General features: G+C 44.9%; 1 protein-coding gene across 2 annotated transcripts in view; it reads right to left on the bottom strand.

Moving 5' to 3' along the window:
* Positions 1-26,990, bottom strand: part of LOC128264029 (synaptosomal-associated protein 25) — a 475,697-nt gene that overhangs the window by 169,033 nt on the left and 279,674 nt on the right. For both annotated transcript variants that reach the window (XM_052999312.1, XM_052999313.1), the window contains exon 5: positions 19,232-19,349. In XM_052999312.1, the coding sequence (XP_052855272.1) occupies positions 19,232-19,349 (118 nt within the window). The remainder of the gene's footprint in view (positions 1-19,231; positions 19,350-26,990) is intronic.

Here is a 26,990-nt window from a genome sequence, read left to right as displayed (position 1 = left end):
CGCTGTAATGCCGGTTACCGGTTAAAGATTACTTTCAATTTCGGTTGGATGACTTTTTCCTGGATCTTCGCGCGACAAAGCGAAATATTTTGTCGGTGACTGCTCGATTTTTTGACCCTCTTGGCTACAAAGCTAAAGATGTTGTTACAGGAACTGTGGCTTCGAAAATTAGATTGGGACGAGTCGCTACCGATGCAGTTGCTTAAATCGTGGGAGACGTTTAAAGCGACGCTTCTGCAGCTGCCGAAATTTAAGGTATTGCGACTCGTCAACACAGATCCGCAAGTCCCGATTCAAATACATGGTTTCGCTGACGCTTCCATGCGAGCGTATGAAGCGTGCATCTACGTTCGGACTCAAAGTGTCTTTATTGACCGCCAAATCGAAAGTAGCTCCCCTCAAGACGAAAACTTTGCCTCGCCTTGAGCTGTGTGCAGCTCACCTTTTAGCAGATCTCTATAATCGTGTCAGGACGTTGCTAAATTGTCCCATTGAAAATGTTTTTCTGTGGACAGACTCCGAGATCAATTTACACTGGATCAAAACCCATCGCTCGTCGTTGTCGGTTTTTGTTTCGAACCGGGTTTCAGAAATTTAGGAGTGGAAGGAGAAAGCAATTTGGAGACACGTTCCCACGAAAGTCAACCCAGCAGACATAGTGTCCCGAGGATGAGACGTAGAGGAGCTTACATAGTCCAATTGGTTCGGTGGGCCTTCGTTCTTGCTTGACTCAGAAAATAATTGACCTGTAAATAAAAATTTCGAACTGCAGGCTGGTGTAATGTCGATGGAGCTACGCAAATCGGCAATAGCTCTCGTAGGCAGCCCAGAGCGAAATTATGTGCTTCACAAAATAGAGTCGTTTTCGTCGCACCTGAAGCTTCTGAGAGTGTTCCTGCAGGTTTATCGTTTTATTGAAAGATGCAGAACGGTGTCGAAGCCCTTTGAAAAACGTATTTTGCCAAGAGAACTGGATTTCGCTTTTGAGAAAATTGTCGAAGCTATCCAATTTCACGAATTCAGGGACGACATAAGAAAAACTCGGAAAATAAACCGGTGGCAACGAATATTCAAAAGTTAAACCCTTTTCTTCAGGAAAATAAATTAGATTGGTGTTCCTCGACATTGCTACGAGTTGGGGGTCGGTTATTGAATGCTCCTATCCCGTACGAAGCCAAATTCCCGTTGTTGCTGTTTAAAAGCTCACAGTTCGTCAGATCCTATGTGTCATACCTGCACGTTACGAACTGTCTCGCTGGCCCACGAGCTCTCGTAAGTCGACGAACAGTTCGGTCGTGCATGCGCTGCTTTCGCTGCAAACCGCATCTCTTGACGCAGATTGTGGGGAACTTGCCAGCAGATAGACTTCGAGCTCTACGCCCGTTCAATATTTGTGGCATTGATTTTTGTGGTCCCTTTAACACAACGTATCGTATCCGTGGTAAGGTTCTAAGAGAAATTATTGAAATATTAAAGTTTGTGATCAATCGAACGTCATTGTAACCACTCCTTTTCGTCGTCGTGCTTTCGAAATAGTTTCTTCACAAATAACGCAAAATAAATCGTCTCGAACTACTGCGGTCACAAGTTTTCGCGTTGTTAATACAAAACAGTATTGAATTTTCACACTCAATTTAATATTCCAATAATTTCTTTAAGAATTTAAGAATTTCAATTTAATATTCCAATAATTTCTCTAAGAACCTATCTTATGCTAGGGTGGCGGGAGACGGGGCGAACGGAAGAAAGCTTTATTGGCTCCCGCTCTCGCCCTACAACTAGTAACTTCAATTTAAATAAAAGCGCCAAGTGTGCAAACACCGCCCCCTCTGAAGCGGCGACGTCCACAGAAAGGGCAACAGGGCCAGGGCAACAGGACTGCTCGCCGATACGCCCCGTCCGGACGCCCGCCACGCGAACCTTGTTATCGGCGTCAGCGTGCACCGCTACCACACGGCCTATCCTCCACTGCTGGGGCGGAAGGTTGTCTTCTTCGAGCGCTCCCACGACGATGTTGGGCTCTCCCTGGTGCTACTTGGACAGCTACTGCAGGCTGGAGATGTACTCCCGGGACCATCGCTGCCAAAACCTGTGCCTGAGAAACGGGAGCGCCGCTGATGGTGGGGCCAGAAGAGGGCCGCCGATGAGCAGATGACCAGGGATCGGGTCGCTGCTTAGAGCTCGGAGGGGCCAGGAGTTGAGCACGGCCTCCATGCTGGTGAAGAGAGTTCCGAGCTCCTCCGCGGTCAAGAGGTCTTTGCCTATCGTCCGAAAGAACAGGTGCTTTGCAGACTTCACACCTGTCTCCCATAGTCCTCCGAAGTGCGGTGCCCTGGGCGGTATGAACGCAAACTCGCTTCTTTTTTTTAATGCGAATGTTTCGATACCGCCCCCCTGCTCCTCCAGACGCACCACCCCTTCTCCGGAATCCCGCGACGATTTACGAACCTTTGAAATGCCAACAAGAACGCATCAGTGGTTAGGTCAGACACTAATTCTAAGTGGACCGCTTTGGACGCAAAACAGACGAACAAGGCCACGTACGACTTGTACGGTGGCTTACCACGGATACGATACGTTGTGCTGAAGGGACCACAAAAATCAACGCCACAAATATTGAACGGGCGGAGAGCTCGAAGTCTATCTGCTGGCAAGTTACCCATAATTTGCGTCAAGAGTTGCGGCTTGCAGCGAAAGCAGCAGACTTCTTATGCTCTAACTAGCCATATTTTCTCGCGCAGACGACTTACGAGAGCTCGTGGGCCAGCGTGACAGTTCGTAACGTGCAGGTATGACACATAGGATCTGACGAACTGTGAGCTTTTAGACAGCAACAACGGGATTTTGGCTTCGTACGGGATAGGAGCATTCAATAACCGACTCCAAACTCATAGCAATGTCGAGGAACACCAATCTAATTTATTTTCCTGAAGAAATGGGTTTAGCTTTTAAATATTCGTTGCTACCGGTTTATTTTTCCGAATTTAACCTATGTCGTCCCTGTATTCGTGAAATTGGATATACTTTTTTCAAAGGGCTTCGACATCTTTCTGCACCTTTGAATAAAACGGAAAGCCCACGAAAGGGACTCTATTTACTGAAGCAAACAATTTGGTTCTGGGCTGGCAACTAGAGCTAGTGCCGATTTGCGTAGTTCAATCGACACTACATCAGCCTGCAGTTCGAAATGTTTATTTACTTTAACATTCTCAATGGGACAATTTAGTAATGGCCTGACACGATATAGGCGAGCAGCACACAGCTCAAGGCGAGGCAAAGTATTCGTCTTGAGGGGAGCTACTTTCGATTTGCCAGTCAATAAAGACATTTTCAAACCTTCAGCAGTTTGAATACGAACGTAGATTCACGCTCCATACGCTCGCATGGAAGCGTCAGCGAAATCATGTATTTGAATCGGGACTTGCGGATCTGTGTTGACGAATCCCAATACCTTAAATTTCGGCACCTGCAGAAGCGTCTCTTTAAACGTCTCCCACGATTTAAGCAACTGCATCGGTAGCGACTCGTCCCAATCTAAAACAAAAATTCTGCAATAAACATAATATATTTTGAATTATGGATTTATATGTGAATCGCTTTGGCCCATAAACAAGCAAATAAAATACTCGTCGTCGAACCAATTAGTGCAAACTTAATTCCCCAATTTTCGTCGTAGTTAACACCAATTTAGGGTATAAGTAAAACACCTGGAAAATGTGCAAATTGTGGAAAGTGTAGTTCTCAAAAATAAGCGGCAATAATTTTCGCCGCAGCTTGTCTAAACATTTTCTTGCTCTTTTCAGAATTTTGCCGCGCTTTTCAGAATTTTCCCGTGATTTTCAGAATTTTCCCGCGCTTTTCCAATTTTCCCGCGCTTTTTATAATTTTCGGCATCAGGCTTATATATTCGTTGCCCTTAGTTATCGGTTAGTGTATCATTCTCCGTTAGCATTTGCCTAGAAAGAGTAGGATTCGAGAAACTTGTGCGAAAATGCGACGACGAAAGGGAGTGGAGTTCGATGGAGTTCAAATGATCACCATCTACCGATTTTTGCACGAATGCAAAAACTTGAAAGATGGCCAAAACACAAATCTCGCGTTGCCACCCCCTTCTCAGTCCACGCTCATGCAGGAGACACCATCCACTTCGCATGTTCTGCATGCGACTGTATCGGATCGAGTCATTCTTGCAATTGCTGTTGTGAGCGTTAGAGTTTGTATTAGCTCGAGCGTTGCTCGTCTCTGGTTCACAAATAAATTTTGTGACCGTTGAGCTCGCTCAGAGGCTCAAGCCACAAAAAAAATACACACGATTGTGAAGTCGAGAGTAGGGAACAGCCAGTTATCATCCGGATCAAGCGGTGAACACCAGCGGGTGGAGGGTGCCTGAAAATATTCAGTTGGCAGATCCATTCTTCTTCAAGCCCCAAAAAATTGATACGCTTATCGGCGTTCTTTGAACTTTTATCTATTGGCCGGATAAAGCAGGGGCCTGAACTCCCCATATTACAGAAGACAGTTCTCGGCTGGATAGTGTCAAGGAGATGTAAAGGCTGAAAAAATGTAAAATGTAAAGGCTGAAAAAATGCTACATCTCAGCTGCCAGAAACTTTGGTCTGTGGAGGACTTTCCACCCAAGGCTAAAATCCATACTCCTGAGAAACAACTCTGTCAGCAACATAAATAAAAAAAATACTCAAAGATTGTCGTCCGGTAGATTTTCGGTTCGTTTGCCGTTCAAATCTGACCCAAATACTCTTGGTTCATCATAAGAAACGTAGATTTTTGTTGCTAGAAAGGAAATTGTCAAAGGACCCTTCGCTGAAGAAGATGTGTCTTGAATTCATGGAGGAATATATTTCAATGGGCCACATGTCCTTCACCAACGACATCATTCCGAATACTCCGCACTATTTCATTCCGCACCGATGCGTTCTACGGCCACAAAGTACTTTTACTGAGTGAGTGTAGTTTTCGATGCATCGAGCCGTACTTCTACGCAGGTAGCGTAGAATGACATCTTGATGGCAGCCTAACTATCAAAGACGAGCTGTACTCGACTCTGCTTCGGTTTAGAATGCATAAGTTTGCTCATGTGGCCGACGTCAAAAAGATGTATCGCCAAGTGATGGTGGACGAAGCTGATCGAAACTTCCAGCTCATAGTATGGAGTCAAGATCCTTCCGAGTCCCTGAAAATCTTTAAGTTGAACACCGTTACATATGGAACTTCGCCAGCACCCTTTTTGGCGATTCGGTGTTTAATGCTGCTAGGAAAGATGGCACAAGCCACTCATCCAAAAGCCGCAAAGGTTTGTCAGAATGATTTTTATGTTGACGATTTGTTGTCTGGCACCGGATTCGTTGAGGACCTGCAAAGTCTTCGAGACGAAATTTCTCTGTTCTTGCAAGAGGCAGGTTTTGAATTGGCAAAGTGGTTTTCAAACTGCCCAGAGTTATCCGCATCTGATAGCGCTGTATGCACTTATGGCAGACTCAGACGTAATTAAGTTCTTTGGCGTGGTTTGGTTACCGGCTAAAGATTACTTTCAATTTTGGTTGGATGACTCTTTCCTGGATCTTCGCGCGACAAAGCGAAATATTTTGTCGGTGACTGCTCGATTTTTTGACCCTCTTGGCTACAAAGCTAAAGATGTTGTTACAGGAACTGTGGCTTCGAAAATTAGATTGGGACGAGTCGCTACCGATGCAGTTGCTTAAATCGTGGGAGACGTTTAAAGCGACGCTTCTGCAGCTGCCGAAATTTAAGGTATTGCGACTCGTCAACACAGATCCGCAAGTCCCGATTCAAATACAAGGTTTCGCTGACGCTTCTATGCGAGCGTATGGAGCGTGCATTTACGTTCGTCCTCAAACTGCTGAAGGTTTGCAAATATCTTTATTGACTGGCAAATCGAAAGTAGCTCCCCTCAAGAAGAAAACTTTGCCTCGCCTTGAGCTGTGTGCTGCTCACCCTTTAGCAGATCCCTATAATCGTGTCAGGCCATTACTGAATTGTCCCATTGAGAATGTTTTCCTGTGGACAGACTCCGAGATCACTTTATACTGGATTAAAACCCATCGTTGTCGGTTTTTGTTTCGAACCGGCTTACAGAAATTCAAGAGTGGTCGAAGAAAGCCATTTGGAGACACGTTCCCACGAAAGTCAACCCAGCAGACAGAGTGTCCCGAAGATGTGACGTAGGGGAGCTTACAACGTCCATTTGGTTCGGTGGACCTTCGTTCTTGCTAGTCTCAGAATATAATTGGCCTGTCAATAAATATTTCGAACTGCCGGTTGATGTAGTGTCGATGGAGCTACGCAAATCGGCACTAGCTCTAGTTGTCAGCCCAGAACCAAATTATTTGCTTCAGAAAATAGAGTCCCTTTCGTCGCACCTGAAGCTTCTGAGAGTGTTATGTGGGCTTTCCGTTTTATTCAAAGGTGTCGAAGCCCTTTGAAAAAAGTATCCAATTTCACGAATTCAGGGACGACATAGGTTAAATTCGGAAAAATAAACCGGTAGCAACGAATATTTAAAAGCTAAACCCTTTTCTGCAGGAAAATAAATTAGATTGGTGTTCCTCGACATTGGTCGGTTATTGAATGCTCCTATTCCGTACGAAGCCAAAATCCCGTTGTTGCTGTCTAAAAGCTCACAGTTCGTCAGATCCTGTATGGAAATATGGCTAGTTAATGCTCAAGAAGTCTGCCGACGAACAGTTTGGTCGTGCATGCGCTGCTTTCGCTGCAAGCCGCAACTCTTGACGTAGATAATGGGAAACTTGCCAGCAGATAGACTTCGAGCTCTCCGCCCGTTCAATGTTTGAGGCGTTGATTTTTGTGGTGCCTTCAGCACAACGAATCGTATCCGTGGTAAGCCAACATACAAGTCGTACGTGGCCTTGTTCGTCTGTTTTGCGTCCAAAGCGGTTATCATAGAATTAGTGTCTGACCTAACCACTGATGCGTTCTTGTTGGCATTTCAAAGGTTCGTGAATCGTCGCGGGATTCCGGAGAAGGGGTGGTGCGACAACGACACCAACTTCGTCGGCGCATATCGGCACATGAGAGTGTTCCGAGCCCGTCTGGAGGAGCAGGGGGGCGGTATCGAAACATTCGCATTAAAAAAAAGAAGCGAGTTTGCGTTCATACCGCCTAGGGTACCGCACTTCGGAGGACTATGGGAGGCAGGTGTGAAGTCTGCAAAGCACCTGTTCTTTCGGACGATAGGCAAAGACCTCTTGACCGCGGAGGAGCTCGGAACTCTCTTCACCAGCGTGGAGGCCGTGCTCAACTCCAGGCAGCGACCCGACCCCTGGTCATCTGCTCATCGGCGGCCCTCTTCTGGCCCCACCATCAGCGACGCTCCTGGACCAGATCAACCTGACCTGCTTGCGACGATGGCGAGGTGTCTCGTTTCTCAGGCACAGTTTTTGGCAGCGATGGTCCCGGGAGTACATCTCCAGCCTCCAGTAGCTGTCCAAGTGGCACCAGGAAGAGCCCAACATCGTCGTGGGAGCGCTCGAAGAAGACAACCTTCCGCCCCAGCAGTGAGAATAGGCCGTGTGGTAGCGGTGCACGCCGACGCCGATAGCAAGGTTCGCGTGGCGGGTGTCAGGACGCAGGACGGGGAGTATCGGCGAGCAGTCCTGTTGCCCTGGCCCTGTTGCCCGTTCTGTGCTGAAGGACATCGCCGCTTCAGAGGGGGCGGTGTTTGCGCACTTGGCGCTTTTATTTAAATTGAAGTCACTAGTTGTAGGGCGAGAGCGGGAGCCAATAAAGCTTTTTTCCGTTCGCCCCGTCTCTCGCCACCTTAGCATAAGTTATGTTCTTAGAGAAATTATTGGAACATTAAATTGAAATTCTTAAATTATTAAAGAAATTATTGGAATATTAAATTGAGTGTGAAAATTTAATACTGTTTTGTATTAACAACGCGAAAACTTGTGACCGCAGTAGTTCGAAACGATTTATTTTGCGTTATTTGTGAAGAAACTATTTCGAAAGCACGACGACGAAAAGGAGTGGTTACAATGACGTTCGATTGGTCACAAACTTTAATATTTCAATAATTTCTCTTAGAACCTAACTTATGCTACGGTGGCGAGAGACGGGGCGAATTCGCAAGAGCGAACGGACGAAAGCTTTATTGGCTCCCGCTCTCGCCCTACAAATAGTGATTTCAAATGCAAGCGCCAAGTGCGCAAACACCGCCCCCTCTGAAGGGACGACGTCCTTCAGCCCAGAACTGTCAACAGGGCCAGTCGGTGGACAGCTCGCCGCCATGCTGGTGAAGAGAGTTCCGAGCTCCTCCGCGGTCAAGAGGTCTTTGCCTATCGTCCGAAAGAACAGGTGCTTTTCAGACTTCACACCTGGCTCCCATAGTCCTTCGAAGTGCGGTGCCCTGGGCGGTATGAACGCAAACTCGCTTCTTTTTTTTAATGCGAATGTTTCGATACCGCCCCCCTGCTCCTCCAGAAGGGCTCGGAACTCTCTCATGTGCCGATATGCGCCGACGAAGTTGGTGTCGTTGTCGCACCACCCCTTCTCCGGAATCCCGCGACGATTTACGAACCTTTGAAATGCCAACAAGAAAGCATCAGTGGTTAGGTCAGACACTAATTCTAAGTGGACCGCTTTGGACGCAAAACAGACGAACAAGGCCACGTACGACTTGTACGGTGGCTTACCACGGATACGATACGTTGTGCTGAAGGGACCACAAAAATCAACGCCACAAATATTGAACGGGCGGAGAGCTCGAAGTCTATCTGCTGGCAAGTTACCCATAATTTGCGTCAAGAGTTGCGGCTTGCAGCGAAAGCAGCGCATGCACAACTGAACTGTTCGTCGGCAGACTTCTTATGCTCTAACTAGCCATATTTTCTCGCGCAGACGACTTACGAGAGCTCGTGGGCCAGCGTGACAGTTCGTAACGTGCAGGTATGACACATAGGATCTGACGAACTGTGAGCTTTTAGACAGCAACAACGGGATTTTGGTTCGTACGGGATAGGAGCATTCAATAACCGACCCCAAACTCATAGCAATGTCGAGGAACACCAATCTCAATGGGACAATTTAGTAATGGCCTGACACGATATAGGCGAGCAGCACACAGCTCAAGGCGAGGCAAAGTTTTCGTCTGGAGGGGAGCTACTTTCGATTTGCCAGTCAATAAAGACATTTTCAAACCTTCAGCAGTTTGAATACGAACGTAGATTCACGCTCCATACGCTCGCATGGAAGCGTCAGCGAAATCATGTATTTGAATCGGGACTTGCGGATCTGTGTTGACGAATCCCAATACCTTAAATTTCGGCAGCTGCAGAAGCGTCGCTTTAAACGTCTCCCACGATTTAAGCAACTGCATCGGTAGCGACTCGTCCCAATCTACAACAAAAATTCTGCAATAAACATAATATATTTTGAATTATGGATTTATATGTGAATCGCTTTGGCCCATAAACAAGCAAATAAAATACTCGTCGTCGAACCAATTAGTGCAAACTTAATTCCCCCAATTTTCGTCGTAGTGAACATTAATTTAGGGTATAAGTAAAACACCTGGAAAAAAGTGCAAATTGTGAAAAGTGTAGTTCTCAAAAATTAGTTGCAAAAACTTTCGCAGTAGTTTGTCTGGACGTTTTCTCGCGCTTTTCAGAGTTTTCCTGCGCTTTTTACAATTTTCCCGCGTTTTTCATAATTTTTGCGCGCCTTTCGGCATCAGGCTTAGATATTCATTTCCCTTAGTTATTGGTCAGTGTATCATTCTCCGTTAGCATTTGCCTAGGAAGAGTAGGATTCGAGAAACTTGTGCGAAAATGCGACGACGAAAGGGAGTGGAGTTCGATGGAGTTCAAATGATCACCATCTACCGATTTTTACACGAATGCAAAAAGTTGAAAGATGGCCAAAACACAGACTAACTTTCAACTTTTAGCACTCTTTACATGGTTGGCTGACTCGACAATTGCAACTTTCTTTTTTACATCCATGTTCCAGCGACAGCAGCAAATTAAACAATTAAAGTTGCAGCGGCGGAAGACACGTCTTGGGCAACAGCCAAAGGAACAGCAGAAAATTTCCAGCGACGAAATTTTCTTCGGAAGATTACTTGTTAATTTTTTAGCCGAACCGACACGAATAATTTGCTTTTATGCGTTTGTTGGTAATTGTTATAGTTTTTCACCGAAAAATATTGGCAAGCAAATCGCGAACCCTACTGCGATCACGTAGGGTCATCATTAAAAAATTAATACTAGTTTGTTTTAATGAACGCGAAACTTGAAGACTGAAGTATGATTCGAGATAATTTATTTGCGATAATAACTTGTGTTACGACGAAAGGGATTGGTTTCGATGAAGTTCAAATGAACATTAAATTTAATATTCCAATAATTTCTTTAAGAACCTAACTTCTGCTAAGGTGGCGGCAGACGGGGCGAATTTGCAAGAGCGAACGGACGAAAGCTTTATTGGCTCCCGCTCCCGCCCTACAACTAGTGACTTCAATTTAAATAAAAGCGCCAAGTGCGCAAACAACAGTTTTCCCTCTAATGCCCTTCCTTATCGGAAATCCAGCAAAAAGTTAAAGATTTGTGTAAGGCTGCTTTCTCTTCTTCACTTAAGGATTCGTATAAACTGGCTGGCTCTCTAAGCTTTTAAGGTATAGAACGAGATTCTCCTAATTTCTTAAGAAACTTTTCCCTTCCTTGTACTAACTTTCTCAGATGAGTTATAGGCGACATACTCTCGTAAACTATTTGGTCTTTAACATCTGTAAGTAAGTTAAACTATTTCAACAATTTCACTTTCTTCGAGGTTTACTGTCAGTCTATCTATTGATTTACAAATTGCTTCATAATATACCTAGAACAATCTTTGGCTTTCCCAATCAACAATGCATGATTGAATGAATAAATTTTATTTTTCGCTGATGTAACGACGTGATTTCTCAAACATCTCGCTCGCTACGTAAACGTGCGGCTAGCTCAGAGAGGTTGTGGAATCGTTCCACCAAATTTATATTGGGTGATTGCCTTTGACCAAAGATAACGCCAGGGTTGTGTTGGGATCGTTTAGGTTTTATTCGTCTCCTTAAAAATAGCCTCGCGGCTCCTCCGCTACTGCTACTGCTGCTCCTCGTTGCTGTCTTCTGCGGCGTCGCTCCTGACTGACTGGTGACGGCTCCTCCGAGCCTTTGGATCTGTTTTGCCTAACAGGTAGAACTAGGTTTTGTCTCTTCGCCCAGCCACTCTTATCGCAAGGACTCCCTGAGCTCGATTTAACCACGACCTGGCACCCGTTGGATATTAGCGTTGAAGTCTCAGCCTTGTAGACTTACAGTCGTTCGGCGTCTCGACTTTGCGATTTTGATCCTGGCACTTGATTAGCTTGCTACTGGACTTGCGTACACGCACTCGCTTTGGTACTTCGGGCTGAGCTGCTGTGATGAAAGTGTTGATTTTCCCGCCCCTGAAGTTCGCTCATTCAAATTCCCCGCCAAACTCTTACTCCTCGTGATCCCCATATAATCGCCCAAATAACTTGACCTTTTCCAAGACTACATACATCACCAGACAGTTCCCCGCTTGGAATATAAAATTCCCGCCCAGACAGTTCCCCGTATTTAAAATCACCATTCCGATTCCCGCGCCTCCCACGCAATCTGTGCAAGTGCGCGTTAGCCGGTAACGGTCTCTACGGGTTTTTGAACCCTCCCTTTCCCGCTCTTGCTCTCCTGCTTGTGTGTGTCTTAAAGTGTGCGCCAACTGTTAATTTCTATACCGCGTATCGTCCTCCCCCTTTCTTTGGTTAGGGTACAGTGCTCCTCCGATACGACGGACTTGTTGAAACTGCTCCTCCTTGCTTTGCGGTTTTAACTGGCTTATATGTTGTTTTCCTCTCCTTGTCCCGAGCAAGAGTCGAAATTAATTATCATAAACGGACCTTCGTATCTGGGGGCCAGTTTCTAGGTGGTGCTCCTTGGCCCAGACCGTGTCTCCGATCTGCGGTCTCCAAGGGCACCTCCGGAGATGGTAGTGGCGCGCCTGATCCTCCGCCGCTTTTTCCATGTTCTGTCTGACCAGCTTGATGATTTCGTTTAGCTTTTTCGCGTTTTCCGACGGGGTCTGAGTTTTCCTTCTTGTGCCGGTGGTTTCTCGACAACCTGGGCTCTCTACCCTGCGTGACGAAGGCCGGGGAATACCGTGTAGACTCTGCTGGCCATTTCTCATCCCAAGTCCGCTGGTCCTGTCCTGCGAACTGGGCGACCATTGTTTTCACCGTTCTATTGGCCCTCCCTGTAGGATTTTCTTGTGGCGTGTACGGGGCTGTAAACTGGTGCCGCACAACCAACTCTGCCAAGAACCGCTTGAACGGCCTGCTTGTGAATTGGACCCCGTTATCGATGATCAAAACCTTTGGCACGCCCTACCATGAGATGATCATTTCCCGGATTGCCTCTTCCAGCGTCTCGGTGGTAGCCCTAAGCAGCGGCACTATTTCCGTCCTCTTCGAGAACCGATCTACGAGTTCCCGTGCTTCGACCGAGGAAGCGGCCCAGCGAAATCGGCGCATACTATGGCTTAGGGCTCTTCTAGGATCTGGGTGAGTATTTTTCCGGCCGCCTGAAGCTGACTGGGCTAATACCTGAGGCAGCTCTCACAGTTCCGCACATACTTCCTGATGTCGCGGTGCATGCCCGGCCAATGGTACATCGAGGCCACACTCGCGATTGTCTTTCAGCTGCCCATGTGTCCGGCCGTCGGCATATCGTGTTTCTCAGCAATGACTCGCTGCCTTGATCCGGTTGGTACGCATAGCTTCAATGCGATCACATCCTCGTTGTCCGCTCTGTGAGGAATGTGCCGGTACAGTCGGTCGGGCTCCACGAAACAGTGCGGATATTTTTGAGGGTTCTGGGCTATCTCTCCCCTCATGCTATTCAACCACTTCAGGGCCATGTGATCTATAGCATAACATTCCTCTGATGGATATCGGCCTTTGATGTGGCTTGGGCTGGCTCATCTTTCTTGCTCCATGATCTTTTTCGTTGGACATTATTGTAAATAACCCACTTTTCGTCGCCAGTAATGATCCGCTTCAAAAAAGGATCGTGTTTAATCCGTTGCAGCAGAGAATAGCAGATGCTGATACGCTTAGTTAGGTGAATTTCCTTTAAGTTATGCGGAACCCAAACATCGAGCTTGCTTACGTAGCCAATTTTCTTCAAATGGTTTTCAACCGTTGTATGCGACACAATGAGCTTCACTGACATCTCCCGCTTTGAATAACGCCGGTTTTCATCCAGCAAAGCCTGAATTTGTTCGTCAAAAACGGCCGATGGTCGACCAGAACGTGGGGCGTCTTTAACTCAAAAGTCTCCAGGCCTGAATTTGGCAAACTAGCGCTGACATTGGCGATCACTCATGGCATCTTTACCATACACTTCGCACAATTTTTCGCGAGCTTCGACCGCTTTTTTCCTTTTCGGAAGTAATAAAGCAAAATATGTCGAAAATGCTCACTTTGGTCCTCTATGTTTAATTTGCTATAGCTTTCACAAATGTTATCGAATAATTACCAAATTTTCGTCGTTAGTACCTAAGACAATAAGCTTTACAACGATACTAAAAAGTGTGACCCTGGTGCTCGATTAGTCGTAAATAAATTAGATTAAAAACGATTACTAAAAAAAACGACATGACTTTCTTGCCAACCCAATATTATCATTTTGAAATGGTATCCCATCAGATACGGCTTTAAATTCTTTATGGCCCACACAATTGCTAAACATTCAGTTTCAGTGGCCGAGTGTTCGGCTGGAATAGGAGATCTCCCGCTAGCCCTGGTCGGAATTTTGAGTGAGAATGGCACCCAACCCATCGGTCTGCAGCACAAACGGTTTTGTGAAATCCGGGCCTGCCAAAATTGGGTCGGCGACCACCACAGCTGGTGGTCGTCGGTCCATTCCCATTTGACACCCTTTCGGAGAAGGTCCTTCAGCGGATGCACTAGCATGGCAAAATCTAGCACAAAACGCCGTACCACGATGCCACTCCCAAGTACTGCCGCAGCTCCTTAACAGTTGCCGGTGGTTTTAGCAACGCTATCACCGATACTATCTCCGGATCAGTCCAAATGCCCTGGTCTGTAATGCGTTGCCGTAAGTATTGAAGTTCCTACCCGAAGAATTTACACTTATCAGCGTTATACCGTTGGTTACGCATGTGTTCTTCTAGCGTCCACCCGATGACGATGATATCATTTTGATACGCGAAGGCGTGCGGCATCATTTCGGGTCTCATAACCTGGTCCAACACCCACTGGAATGTTGCTGATGCCGAATACAAACATAAACTTTCCATTGGAACAGGCCTTTCCATGGCACTGAAAATGCGGTGTACTACCTGCTGACTGCCTCCAACGGTATCTGGCAGTACCCGTCCTCTAAGTCGAGGCTGCTAAAGTATTTAGCGTCCCGAAGTTGGTCCAAGATATAGATGATCATCGGCATTGGTTATGTATCCTTCTCGGACTTTGCGTTAATTTGCCAGAAATCCACACACATCCCTTACTTCCCGGTATTCTTCCTCACCATGACTATTGGTGAGCTGTACGGACTTTTTGACGGCTCGATGCGTGGATCGTCTACTTTGGCGTTGATCTCGCCCTCCATTTTTAGATTTTTCGGATAACACAACGGTTTGACCGGCTGATCGTCCTTCATGGTGGTCCTGTGTACTGCCACGCTTGACGTGCCTTGCAGATTTTCCAGGCTCTCCAACTCGGTCTTTGAAAACATGCACATCCTTTCCGAAAATCCCTTCGGGGATTCCACGACTGCTACCGACAGTTTTTCCTCCAGCCAGCTTCGGTGTCTGTCCTTCGCCGGTATCACAACGCTGTGACCTGCGCATTTCACCTCGGCTCCGATTTTAGTGAGCAAGTTTCATCCTAGCACCAGTGCGTCGATTAATCCTGGTAGGATCAGCAGCTCCATTGACACTCTTCTTGTGCCAAGTCCGATTTGAATCTCTAGCTGCGATTTTATGTCTGCGCATCTACCGTCCGCCATCCGTACTTGCCTCTTTGTGGGTCCAACTTTTCCTGTCGCCTGCAGCCTGTTGGCCAACTCTTCGGTGATGAAGCTCGCTGTGGCGCCGGTGTCTACCGTGGCCTTAACATTTGCGTCACCTATGAGCACTGTGGCAGACAGTTGTATTTCTTCCGCCTTAGGTCGCTCATTATTTTCGTTTCCCAAACAGCACTCCACTGTTCGGACACCTATTTTCCCGCATCGCCAGCAAAACGTGAGACGCCGATTCCGGCACTCCTTCGCCCAATGGTCTGCGCCCCCGCATCTGCGGCAAATGTTGGCTGGATTCTGAATGAATCCACTGCGATCGGCTGGTGATCCGTGTCCCTGCGGCGTATGCCTCCGTGGCGCGTCCGTGTCCTCCTTGCACCGACACACCGCACCCCGCTCTGCCCTTGGCCTTGGCACTGGGTGGTTTTGCATTCTTTGCTTTTAGGAATTGTTCTCCAGTTCGAACTTCTTCCGTTGCCCGTCCAGCTCCTCGAACTCATCTGCCAGCGCCATCAGGATGTCCAGGTGCCGACACTCATAGGCCCGGATAAATATTCGGAGGGCCGGGGTGCTGTTCTCCTTGATCCTGTTCAGGACTTCCTTGGCAGACATACCCAAGGGCCGCATCAGCGTCTGCATTCCGCCATGTAGTCCTTAAACTTTTTCCCGTATGTCTGCCTCCGCTGCCTGACCTGGTCCGCTAGCTTCTCCATGTACCCTGAAGGGAGGAAGTAGCCTTGGAAGCTGTAAACAAAATCTCCCCAGTTGTCCCACTGCTGGTTGTTGGCTATAAACAACTTAAGGGCTCTGCCTTGCAGCAGCTCCGGCACAGCTCGTGGGATCTGGTTTATATCTAGACCATATATCATGGCTGACCACTCCACCTGCTCCAGGAAATCCAGTTATTTGAATGCGAACTTCACTGTCGGGCCGGCAAGGTGTTTCGCCTGGCAGGTTTGACCTCTTCGCCCAGCCACCTTTATCGCAGGCTCCCTAAGATCGGTCTAGATTGTTTCGGTAAGGTGTATCGCATAGCAGGTAGAAATAGGTTCTCCCTCTTCGCCCAGCCACCTTTATCGCAGACTCCACGCAAGGACTCCCTGAGCTCGATTTAACCATGGACTAGCAAACGTTGGATGTCAGCGTAATAGACTTACAGTCGTTCGGCGTCTCGATTTTGCGATCTTGATACTGGCACTCGGCACTTGATTTACTTGCTATTGGTCTCGCGTACACGCACCGGCTTTGATTCTCGCACTATTATTTCCGGGTGAGCTTCGCCTGCGCGGCCCTTTTATAGCTTGTGATGGTCCCATTATTCCTCTACTCCAGCTCGCGTGATCGGGTCCAAGGTCCATTGCCGCACCGTTAGTTCACGGTGCGTCCTCTTTGTTGCCCTTGCCGGGTTCAATGTCCACCGTTAGTTTACGGTGTCTCTGTTTTGCCCGGGTCCAAGGTCTGCTGTTCACCGTTTGACCTTGTTGCCCATGACTCCTCCGGCATTCTCGCCTCCTTCAAAATCAAAATTAATACCCAATTTCTACATTATATCTGCAATCCAAGCTAAGATCGCGGTCTCTCTACTTTACTTTCCTGACGGTGAGTATTTTGAGAAACTTTCTTGGTACTAACATGGCACTTTTCTATGTGTTTCTGACATCTGTTCGCTGTTCCTCTACTTTACTTTCCTGACGGTAAGTATTTTGAAAAACTTGCTTGGTACTAACATGGCAATTTTGTATGTGTTTAGATAATTGAAAAACTAGTTGTTGGACCAGAACCTCTTTGTGGTTGTTCAAGTATGTTGGTCTTTCTTGGTCTTCCGCGAGCTTTTGATCTAGCGCTACCTCTACGCATATTTCCTACTCTATTTGTATTCGATTTTCCAGGCTCAAGTTTACCTGATTGGGATTTTGTGCCATTTCAAGATTTAAATCTCTGGTAACTGCTCTAGTTGTAATTCCTGAAGGTCCTTTGACTTGTATTTTTAGTTTGGGTAACAGTATTCAACCATTACTTTTATGTCTCTTATATGAACTACGGCAAAACATGGTTGAAGGCGGTTCTAGATCCAAGACTTGTGATATATATGTTATCATTATGTCATTGAACATGTGTGAGTTTCTGACATTACTTCGCTGCACACGAGACAAATATTTTCTTCTTCATTTGCAGGTACATTTTCAAAACTGACATTTTTTGGAACAAAACTAAACAACATGGGTATCTATCCTTCTTCCTAACATTTTCTTTGAAGATTAGGCTATAACCGGACTGTTGATTTGTAAAAGGAGTTTGGTATTACTAGAATGACTAGAAATTTGATGATATTTACTAACGGATGAACATACCTTTGCTGATATGAAGCATAATTCCTGTTTAATACGTCTTAACAATTTCCTTATATGGAATTACATCATAAAAACAATCAATTTAGTATAAGCAAGAAATTTTTTTTGCAAGAGTAAAAATATAGTGACAATCGTGAACCGATGCTAAGGTCGGATGATTCAAATCCATATAACTTCGAAATCCAGATTACGTATTCCACATAAAACTACTCGACTAAAACAAAATCCTTTCTTTACCAGAAAATAAAAGAGCTAGATTCATAAATCATTATCGAAGTTTGAACTTTATTGACTTATTCGGTTTAAACAGCTTTGTCAAATCCTCATTGAAAATTACATTTCAACAGTTCACTGCCGGTGAGATCTCCATAAAATAATGCCAGTGGGTGGCGATGAGCACTAGTTTTCTTAACCCACCAAACCATGTTTCTTCTTATAAGCCAGAAACCCATTTGTTAGCGACGCTTTGTTGATTTAGTTCCCGCTCCCCATGTCTATAAAACTCTTAGTAACTTATCTCTTAATTCACTCGTATTTTATTCATAATAGCAAGACTAAGTGACAGGATTTTCATTTATTTTAATATTTTTAACTTTTTTTCAAAATGATTCCTTGTTTTATGTACACTAGTATGTCTACTAACATCGCAGATTTCAAACATTATCATTTCTTTGTTTTTCTGTTTACATTTACTTTACAATATTTTAAGCAAAACAAATAATCTCAATTCCCGCAACAACACAAGCTAAAATAAAAGCAATTATGCATGCCAGAAACAAGATGCTGATCGGTACAATGGGCCGGACTTACCGCGGCGGGCTCTTCCCAAGTATTTAAATATGGACGTTATTTAAAACACTTTTCTCTCAAAAACTTTTAGTAAACAAAGGTCTTTTGTCAGGCAAACGTTTATAGCTTTAAGGTCAGAAAATTTCGTAAGCAATTATAGCTCAAGATCTATTTCTTAATAACGTTTATAATTTAATGAGCCTTGAGAAAGGTTTAGTTAAGTTTGGTGCCTGGATAATGGTTTATATCTGGATTGATTGGTATATTTGCTTTATGTTCATCAGGGCGCCACAAGTTTATATGGAAATTGTAAGGTTTCATAGTTTGTGACTCAAACGGATTGTTGTCAAAAATTTTATACTTTTTGACATAACGTATGTCTTAAGTAATTTTTACGTAAGCTTTGAGATCCTCATCATATATAATTTGTTGTTTTTTAAATACATTGCACACCAAAATCTTATTATACCCTTGCAGCGGGTATTATAATTTCAGTCAGAAGTTTGCAACGCAGTGAAGGATACATTTCTGACCCTATAAAGTGTATATATTCTTGATCAGCATCACTAGGAGAGTCGATCTAGCCATGTCCGTCAGTCAAACTGTCCGGCCGTCTGTCCATCCGTTTCTACGAGTCTCTCAGTTTTAAAGCTATCTGCATGGAACTTCCATAAAAGTTTTCATTCTATCGCAGGTAGAATTCAGAATTGCGCTTTTAATTTTGTTAAAATCGGAAAACGATATCATAGCTACCATAGGAACTATTGAATAATTGAGCTGCAAATCATCATACCTTCAATGTTTTTAAACATATACGCAAGTAAATCATGATTTTAATGTTTTCAAGAGTATTTATTTTGGCAACAGCTGCAAGGCTATATGAACTTCGGCTTGCCGAAGTTTGCTTCCTTTAAGCAATTGGCTTCAATTAAAGCCAAAGATTTCTGTGGGACGCAAGTACACAAATGGAAATTATGAATAATAGTATACAAACTTATTGCATGGTAGAACGCAAATGCCGCAACATTTTTCCATTCCGCTTAAATTCTTTTCGGCTTCTCTCATATCAGCATTAATTTGATCCATTCCTTCTTCAATGCGGTCCAGTTGTTCTGAAACAGAAAAATATATTAGTCATAAATTAAGGATTTACACAAGTTTTTTAAATTGTAAGCCGCTGTCTCGAAGAGTAAAAAAGTATACTGTATTTGCTAAAAAGTATGTATGTATGGAAACGTTTCCCATTTCCGTCTGTTTGACTATCTATGACTTCACTGCATGTTTAAATACCGTAGTTCTGCGCGGAATATTAAAACTCCAAACGAAACCTTATGTAATAAGGTTGCTGCCCAGCAACAGCGAAGGTGGCGACAACGCCGAAGGAGCCAAGATCAATTAGGTCAAACTGGTCGGGACCGTCCGATTGACCAGCAAGAAGCCACAGAAATTTGGGATATAAAAGGATCTTTTTTAGACGCCTTCTTTGATGAGATTGGGTGCGCTGCTTATTCCTGCAGGTCCAGACGCATCGATCGACACTATTGTCCAGTGCAATGGACCGCTTATAAATCAAGTCCCTGAGTTGGTCCAGAATGACTTGGTTGGCCTAAGGTGGACACGCAGTCTCCACTGGCCTGTCTCTGGCCACTGGCCTGTCCCTGTAAGGGCTTCTCGAATGATCCAAATCGTCTATTTTTGCGTTTATTACCCCTTGCCGTTATGGGTTTTTTGGGTATTACCTTTGCTTAATCGGCATGTCGTCCTTCATGATGATTCGGTACTTGGCTATGTTGGATGTTCCCCGCATTGTTCGAAATTCCGCGAGCTCGTTACCTTTACCTCTCTGGGATTAGAACTTTGTGTCCAGCACAACTTATGCGAAAAAATTACTTCCTAGCACCAGAGCGGCGGTCACTCCTGGTAGGATCAGCAGGCACATGGGCAATCGATTGTTGCTGATTTCGATATTTACCTCAAGCTGTGTGTTCTGCTGTCTGTATCTACCGTCTGCCAGCTTTCTTGTCGTCTCGTTTTGTAATCCTTTCTTCGCAAGCCAGCATGTCCGCCAGCACATTGCTTCTAAAGCTTGATGTTGCTCCGGTATCGGTCGTGGCTTTGAATGTGCCAGTCTGCAGCTCTTCTTCGATTTGTTGGAGGGACAGCACCGGGCGACACCGGCTAGCTAGCCATATCCCGATCTTTGGCAGCATTCCGTGATTCGGACACCCACATCCAGCTGAAATATAACTGCTGGGTTAGGCAGCCTCGTTCCCAGTGTCCGTTTCCGTAACGTCGTCGCAGCCTTCCTGCGGGTTCGTAAGTTGAGTTTGTGCTCTGAGTGGTGTTTGGTGGTCCAATAAGGGGTTCATTGGCTGCCAATCTTGTATCATATTGGACAGTGTCCACCGGCTTGATTGCAGCTTGTGTGTGGTTTCAGCTGCTTTATTTCGGGAAAATTAGTTTTCAGCTAGGATCATTAGAGTCTCTATAGCTGATTTAGATATATATATGTTCTTGATCAACATCACTCGAAAGTTTGTTCTAGCCATGTCCGTTTGCTATTTCGCGAAAATTTGTTTTCGGCCAGGATCACTAGAGTCCCTAAATCAGCTAGTATATATGTTCTTGATCAACATCACTCTAAAGCTTGTTCTAGCCATGTTCGTCTGTTTTTCTATCCGTTTCTACGCAAGCTTGTCTCTCAGTTTTAAAGTTTTCTGCATAAAACTTTCTTAGAAGTTGTCATTCTATAGCAGGTAGTAAATAAGTTGAAAACGAGACGGGTCCGACGACTGGTCAGACAACTTCCATGGGAAAAAAAAACAAATAGAATAAGCTTCGGCAAGCCGAAGCTTTATACCTTCGCAGTTATTGCAAAAATTAAATATTTTTTGAAACATTCAAAATTTAAATAACATAAGAATATGTTCTCTATATTCGCTCTATTATTAGTTTATTCCTTCGTTATAGTCGACAGGTACACCTCGTTTTGACTTATATACTACATGCAACAGGAAGACAACTTTTGAGAAAGTTTCATGCACTTAGTTTTACAACTGAGAGATTAGTTTGCGTAGAAACAAAACAAACGGATATATCAACTCTCCTAGTGATGCTGATCAGGAATATTGTTATAGGGTCTGAAATGTCTTCTTCGTTGCGTGGTAAACTTCTGACTTAAATTAAAATACCCTCTGAAAGGGTATAAAAACAAATTAAATCATCAAATCGATTGAATATATAAAAAGTTGCTTCCGCAAAACACCACTGCCACTTTTCTTAAAATCTGAAGACATCAAGACGTCACCAAAGCGTTAACAAAATACAACAGGACCGCAACGACAGAGGAGCGGGGACCAACGACGTCATCGGCTACAATTACAAGAATCATTGAAGACGGAAACAAAAGCAGCTAAGTAAAATTTAAAATTCAAATATATAAGCTACCTTTAAAAAATAACGAAATGTTGTCCGCTTAAACAATTGTCCTAGATAGTAGATACTATTATGAATAGAAAGCGAATGCATCAGTAATCATTCGGCATTAGTAACAATTGGAGTAGTCACGTACAAATTATGGATTGAAAAAATAGAATTTTATTGGGAGAACTTTTTTTGGGTCACTAATTAGGAAGAGTTAAACGAATTAGAGTTTGACATTTCGACAATGACTAAGAACATGAATAAAAAAAACTTAAGAAAATTGTGCCAAGTAAGGTAGTTACAAATCATAAAATGGACAATTTGCCAGCGACACCTAAAATTCAGGTACCCACATTCTTTGGAGATTCCAAAGATTGGGACCTGTTTAATGAGATATTCATTAAAGAGCGGAAACTAGTCCTTCCATAAAATTGAATTACCTCAAGAACTCACTTAAGGGAGCAAAATTGTGTTTTTTCACTTATTACTGGGATGGCCGCTTGGGAACTATTTAATAAGCGGTATGAAAATAAGAGAAAAAAATGTTAATGATAATTTTAATCGCATTTCTGAGCTTTCAGTTTTAAATATAGACTCTGTATGCGCACTTGGCGCTTGTATTTTAAATCACTAGTTGTAGGGCGAGAGCGGGAGCCAATAAAGCTTTCGTCCGTTCGCTCTTGCGAATTCGCCCCGTCTCTCGCCACCGTAGCATAAGTTAGGTTCTAAGAGAACCATTGAAATATTAAAGTTAGTGATAAATCGAACGTCATCGTAGCCACTCCTTTTCGTCGTCGCTTTTGAAATAGTTTGTTCACAAGTTTCGCAAATTAAAATCGTCTCGAACTACTGCAGTCACAAGTTTTCGCGTTGTTAATACAAAACAGTATTAAATTTTCATGGTGACCCCGACGTGATAGCAGTAGAGTTCGCGAGTTGTTTTAATTTTTTTCGGTGAAAAACTATAAAAATTACCAACAATACCCAAAATCAATTTATTCGTGTCGGTTCGGACAATAAATTAAATTCAACAATATTTCGTCGCTGGAAATTTTCTGCCGTTCCTTGAGTTGCCCCAGACGTTTCTGCAAATTTAGTTACTTAATTTGCTGCTGCCGCCAAATGGAAGGAAAAAAGGAAGTTTCAATTATCAAGTCGGCCATCCAGGTATAGAGTGCCAAAAGTTGAAAGTTAATCTTTGGCGTTTTGTCAATTGAGGCCCATCTTTCAACTTTTTGCATTCGTGTAAAAATCGGTAGATAGTGAGCATTCTAACCAAGAAATAAAAATTTGCATGTACTAACAACCAAAATTCTGCAATAACATAATATATTTCGAATTATATGTGAATTGCTTTGGCCCATAAACAAGCAAATAAAATACTCGTCGTCGACCCAATTAGTGCGAACTTAATTCCCCCAATTTTCGTCGTAGTGAGTACCAATTTAGCGTATAAATAAAACAGCTGGAAAAAATTGGAAATTGTGAAAAGTGTAGTTCTCAAATATTAGCGGCAAAAACTTTCGCCGCAGTTTGTCTGAACTTTTTCCCGCGCTTTTCAGAATTTTTTTTTGCGCGCATTTCGGCGTCAGGCTTAGATATTCGTTGCACTTAGTTATCGGTCAGTGTATCATTCTCCGTTAGCATTTGCCTAGGAAGAGCCGCTAGCCGCGTACACATACACACGCACACCGACACCGCTGCCGCTATTTCGAGTTATCTATGGTCTTTTTGGTGTGCCTAAACGTTTGTTCGTTATTTCGGTACGCTTGAGCTTGAGCGTTAGCTCCCCTACAGTGCGTGCGTGCGGCATATACTGTCGCAGGGTTTATATAAAAAATATAAAAACCCTATTTAGATATTTTTCGCTGTAATTTTCTTTGCACTTATCTCCCTTACACTGTATGCGATCAATATATTACTCGTTGATTTTTTATTATATTATTTAACAAATAAATAATTTAATAAATATAAAGATTTAACACCTCTTCGATACCAACCAAATAAATACAAATAAACGCAATGGCAACTAAGGATATCGAAGAGCTTAAACACCAGCGAGATGTTTGCATGAAAAGTATTAACCGAACTTATCGCCACTTAAAAGAAGCTAAACTATCAGTAAATCCGGTCGAGCTTGAGTGTCGATTAAAGATTCTAAATACGCACATACGCAAATGCTTCACTTTTGCAAAACCAAATAGAAGTAAAAGATTCAAAAGATGTATACCGCGAAGAGTTGGAAGGGAGGGCCGCAATGACAAAGTCATTGCTGATTTCGATTTTAAATAAGTGCAAACAAAATAATATCGAGAAATCCGCACCGCCAGCAAATCGCCCGCCTCAATGCTGTCTACCGAGCGTTGCTCTCCCAACTTTTAGCGGAAAACACTCCGAATTTAAAAATTTTATAAGCCTTTTCGAAACTTTCGTTGACCAAGATGACACGATATTGAAAAATTCAATCATTTAATTTCGTGTTTAGCTGGAGACGCTTTAGGAACAGTTAGGGCCTTTCAAGTCATTGCGGAAAATTATCCCAAAGCCCTTGCTAGCCTGAAGCGGGTGTACGATAATGATTGTCATATTTTTTTTGACAACATATTGGGGATGATAGACGCATTACTAATGCTATTTTAATACATCTGGTAATGAGCAAGGTCGATGCAGGAACTAAAAGAAAATGGGAAGAACAGTTAGATTATACTTCGCTTCCACTTTGGAGCGAATGTGAGGCGGCCCTCAGGCGGCTGTAACGAACTGATTTTCTTTGTTATCTGCTAATGCTACTAATGTCGTGCGGCTAGCTCAGAAGATGTAAGTGTTCGTCCCACTAAATTTATATATACGTGACCGCCCTGTTGGCCAGTGAAAACGCACAGAAAGGCTGGGAGTATACAGTGATCTTTTATTCGCCGACTTGACCCTCGGCCGGGTGGTGTACTGACAATGTAGAACTATGTTCTGCCGTCGCCTCCTTCCCACGTTGAACGTCTCGCTGGATCGTGCTGACTGCGAAGTGGTGTCTCCCTCGCCGGAAGTGGTGTCTCCATCGCCGGTTTTGCTTGCGGTGTCTTCTGCTGCCCTTGGCTCGGCGGGGTTACAGGGATTAGGGATGCGTCACCGTTCCCAGACTAGGGTGAACAGGCACTGTGCTCTCAAGGCGTACGCCTTTCGCAGCCGCAGCCTCCTGTCCCTTGCTCTGTCCCGGCCGGTCGCACCGGACGTCGGCTCAGTTTCTACCTGACGTTTCTGGCGTACGCCGGAAGCCGCCAACGCAGTCGCTAGGTCAAACGACAGGTTCTAGACGAACGCTTCCACCCTACCCTCTCTGCCGCAGGCTTAAGAATTCGAAGTATACGCTGCTCGCCCGACGCTCGTGTTTCGTCGTCCTGGGGTCCTCGTTGTCCTTGTTCTGCCTCCAGGTATCTCGACCGGCTCTGCTCCTTGTTGGCGACTCGGTAAGCTGCCGTTCTGGGACTATAGCGGTGGACCGCGCGTCCTTCCGGGCTACTCGCACCAGGACCTTGTACAGTATTGCAGGACGATCAGGCATACGGCGGAGTTCGCCAATGCAGTCCTTGTAGGCAGGCAGCGAGTTCTAGACAACTTTCCTTCTGAGCCCACGGTTCTTTGTCGAAGGACTCTATTTGTTCAACTCTGCCGGACGCGCCGGGTGGGATGCCAAGCTCAAATCGCGACAGAAGTTGTGACAAAGCGCTTGGACTTTAGCCGTGTGATGCCGTAAGGGCCTCAGCTACCTGTGTCTCAATTCGGAGACTTTAGCTCTAAGTCCCGAACGTCTCGACGTAGCGATCTTGTTTCCTTGATGACTCCGAACGGCTTTACTTGCTCCTTCACTTTGTTTCACTGGTTACTGGTTACCTTGATGACTGTTACTTGTCGACTTGGTAGAAATCGACTGATCCAGCTTCCTGCGCTCGGCCGGTTTATATAGGCCTCCATTTACCGCTAGTTATCGGCGTCTCCTTGCCTCCTGGTCCAAAGTACACAGTTTTACCGTTCGACCTTTCGCCCTCTGCGTTCAGGGTCCAAAGTCCGGTGCCGTCCCGTTACTTCCTTCTGCCCACGGCCCTTCGCCGCTCTCTTCTATTGCTGTCTCTCTCGGACTCTCCTTGTCCTTGTCTGGTGCTCCGTGCACCACTCTCTCTCTCCGCACTACCGTTACTACAGGCGAATTCGCCGCGTAACTGGTAACTGGAAGGCCACTGCTTGCATGCGCTTACTCTGCTTGCTTCTTAACTTGTGGGGAGTTATTCAACTCTTCACATTCTCTCCTTACTTTGGGAATGAAAAAGGGACTCGCTGTTCTCTCTGCCTTGGTATACTCCACATCCTTCCCTCGACGTGTCTTCTCCTCGAACTTGTCCTCGTTTGCTTGTAGTCTTCTAGTCGACTCGCTCCTCCAGACGGTTCCCACGATGCTCACAGCTCCTTCTTGAGTTCCACAGCGCCAATCCTCCTTCCAGATTTTGAATCTACCGCCCCAGACGTTTTCCTCGTAGACTTTAAATTCCCGCCCCAGACGTTTCCCCCGATGATTTTCTCGATCTCCGTGATTTGTCTTCTCCGTCGGATGGTCACTCTACGTCGTGCCGATCGGTCACCAGTCGTTATCGGTGTTATCGATATTCTCCCGTGTGACTCTCCGCTGTATGGTCACTCTCCGCCCAACCGATCGCTCTCCAATTTTTATCGGTTCCGTGACCTAACGTGGCGTTGCCACCCGATGTTATCGATGTTCCACAGCGTGACTCCTTGTGTCGATATTTCCATTATTTTGTGCCTACCGATCGACACTATCGTCTAGTGCCAATCGGCCGCCATGAATCGAAGTGCTCCCATCCCTTGTTTATAGTGACTTCGCACAATGCTATGGTAAGTGCAATTTCCTATCTATTTCATGTTTACTTATTTTTTTTCTCCCCAAAGCTTGGCCCAGGATTACAGGGTTGACCTTTCCTGCCCTTGGGGCCGGGGTCAATGACCTGCTCGGCTCATCGCTTTCTTGCGTCGTTCTGCATTTAGTTTGCAAATGGTTTGTTTCCCTGCGACCCCGGTTTTCATGTATGTCTCTCATTTCAGATTGCCGGATCATCTGTAGTGCATTTCATGTGTGTGTATTTCCTTCTTTTTTTTTTTTTTATGTGTGTGCGCGTCATTTTCGTGTTTTTCCGGCTTGGCATGCTAATTAATTTAACTACGGCCTTTTATGTGTGTGCGCGTTATTTTCGTGTTTTTCCGGCTTGGCATGCTACGGTAAAGCTCTCGAGCTGTACCGTCTCCCCTCTTTCCTCGGGAAACAAAGA

This window comes from Drosophila gunungcola, unplaced genomic scaffold, assembly GCF_025200985.1.
Source record: "Drosophila gunungcola strain Sukarami unplaced genomic scaffold, Dgunungcola_SK_2 000051F, whole genome shotgun sequence".
NCBI classification, from domain to species: domain Eukaryota; kingdom Metazoa; phylum Arthropoda; class Insecta; order Diptera; family Drosophilidae; genus Drosophila; species Drosophila gunungcola.
Note: the sequence above shows the minus strand (reverse complement) of the source record. Positions and strands in the feature narration are given on the sequence as shown.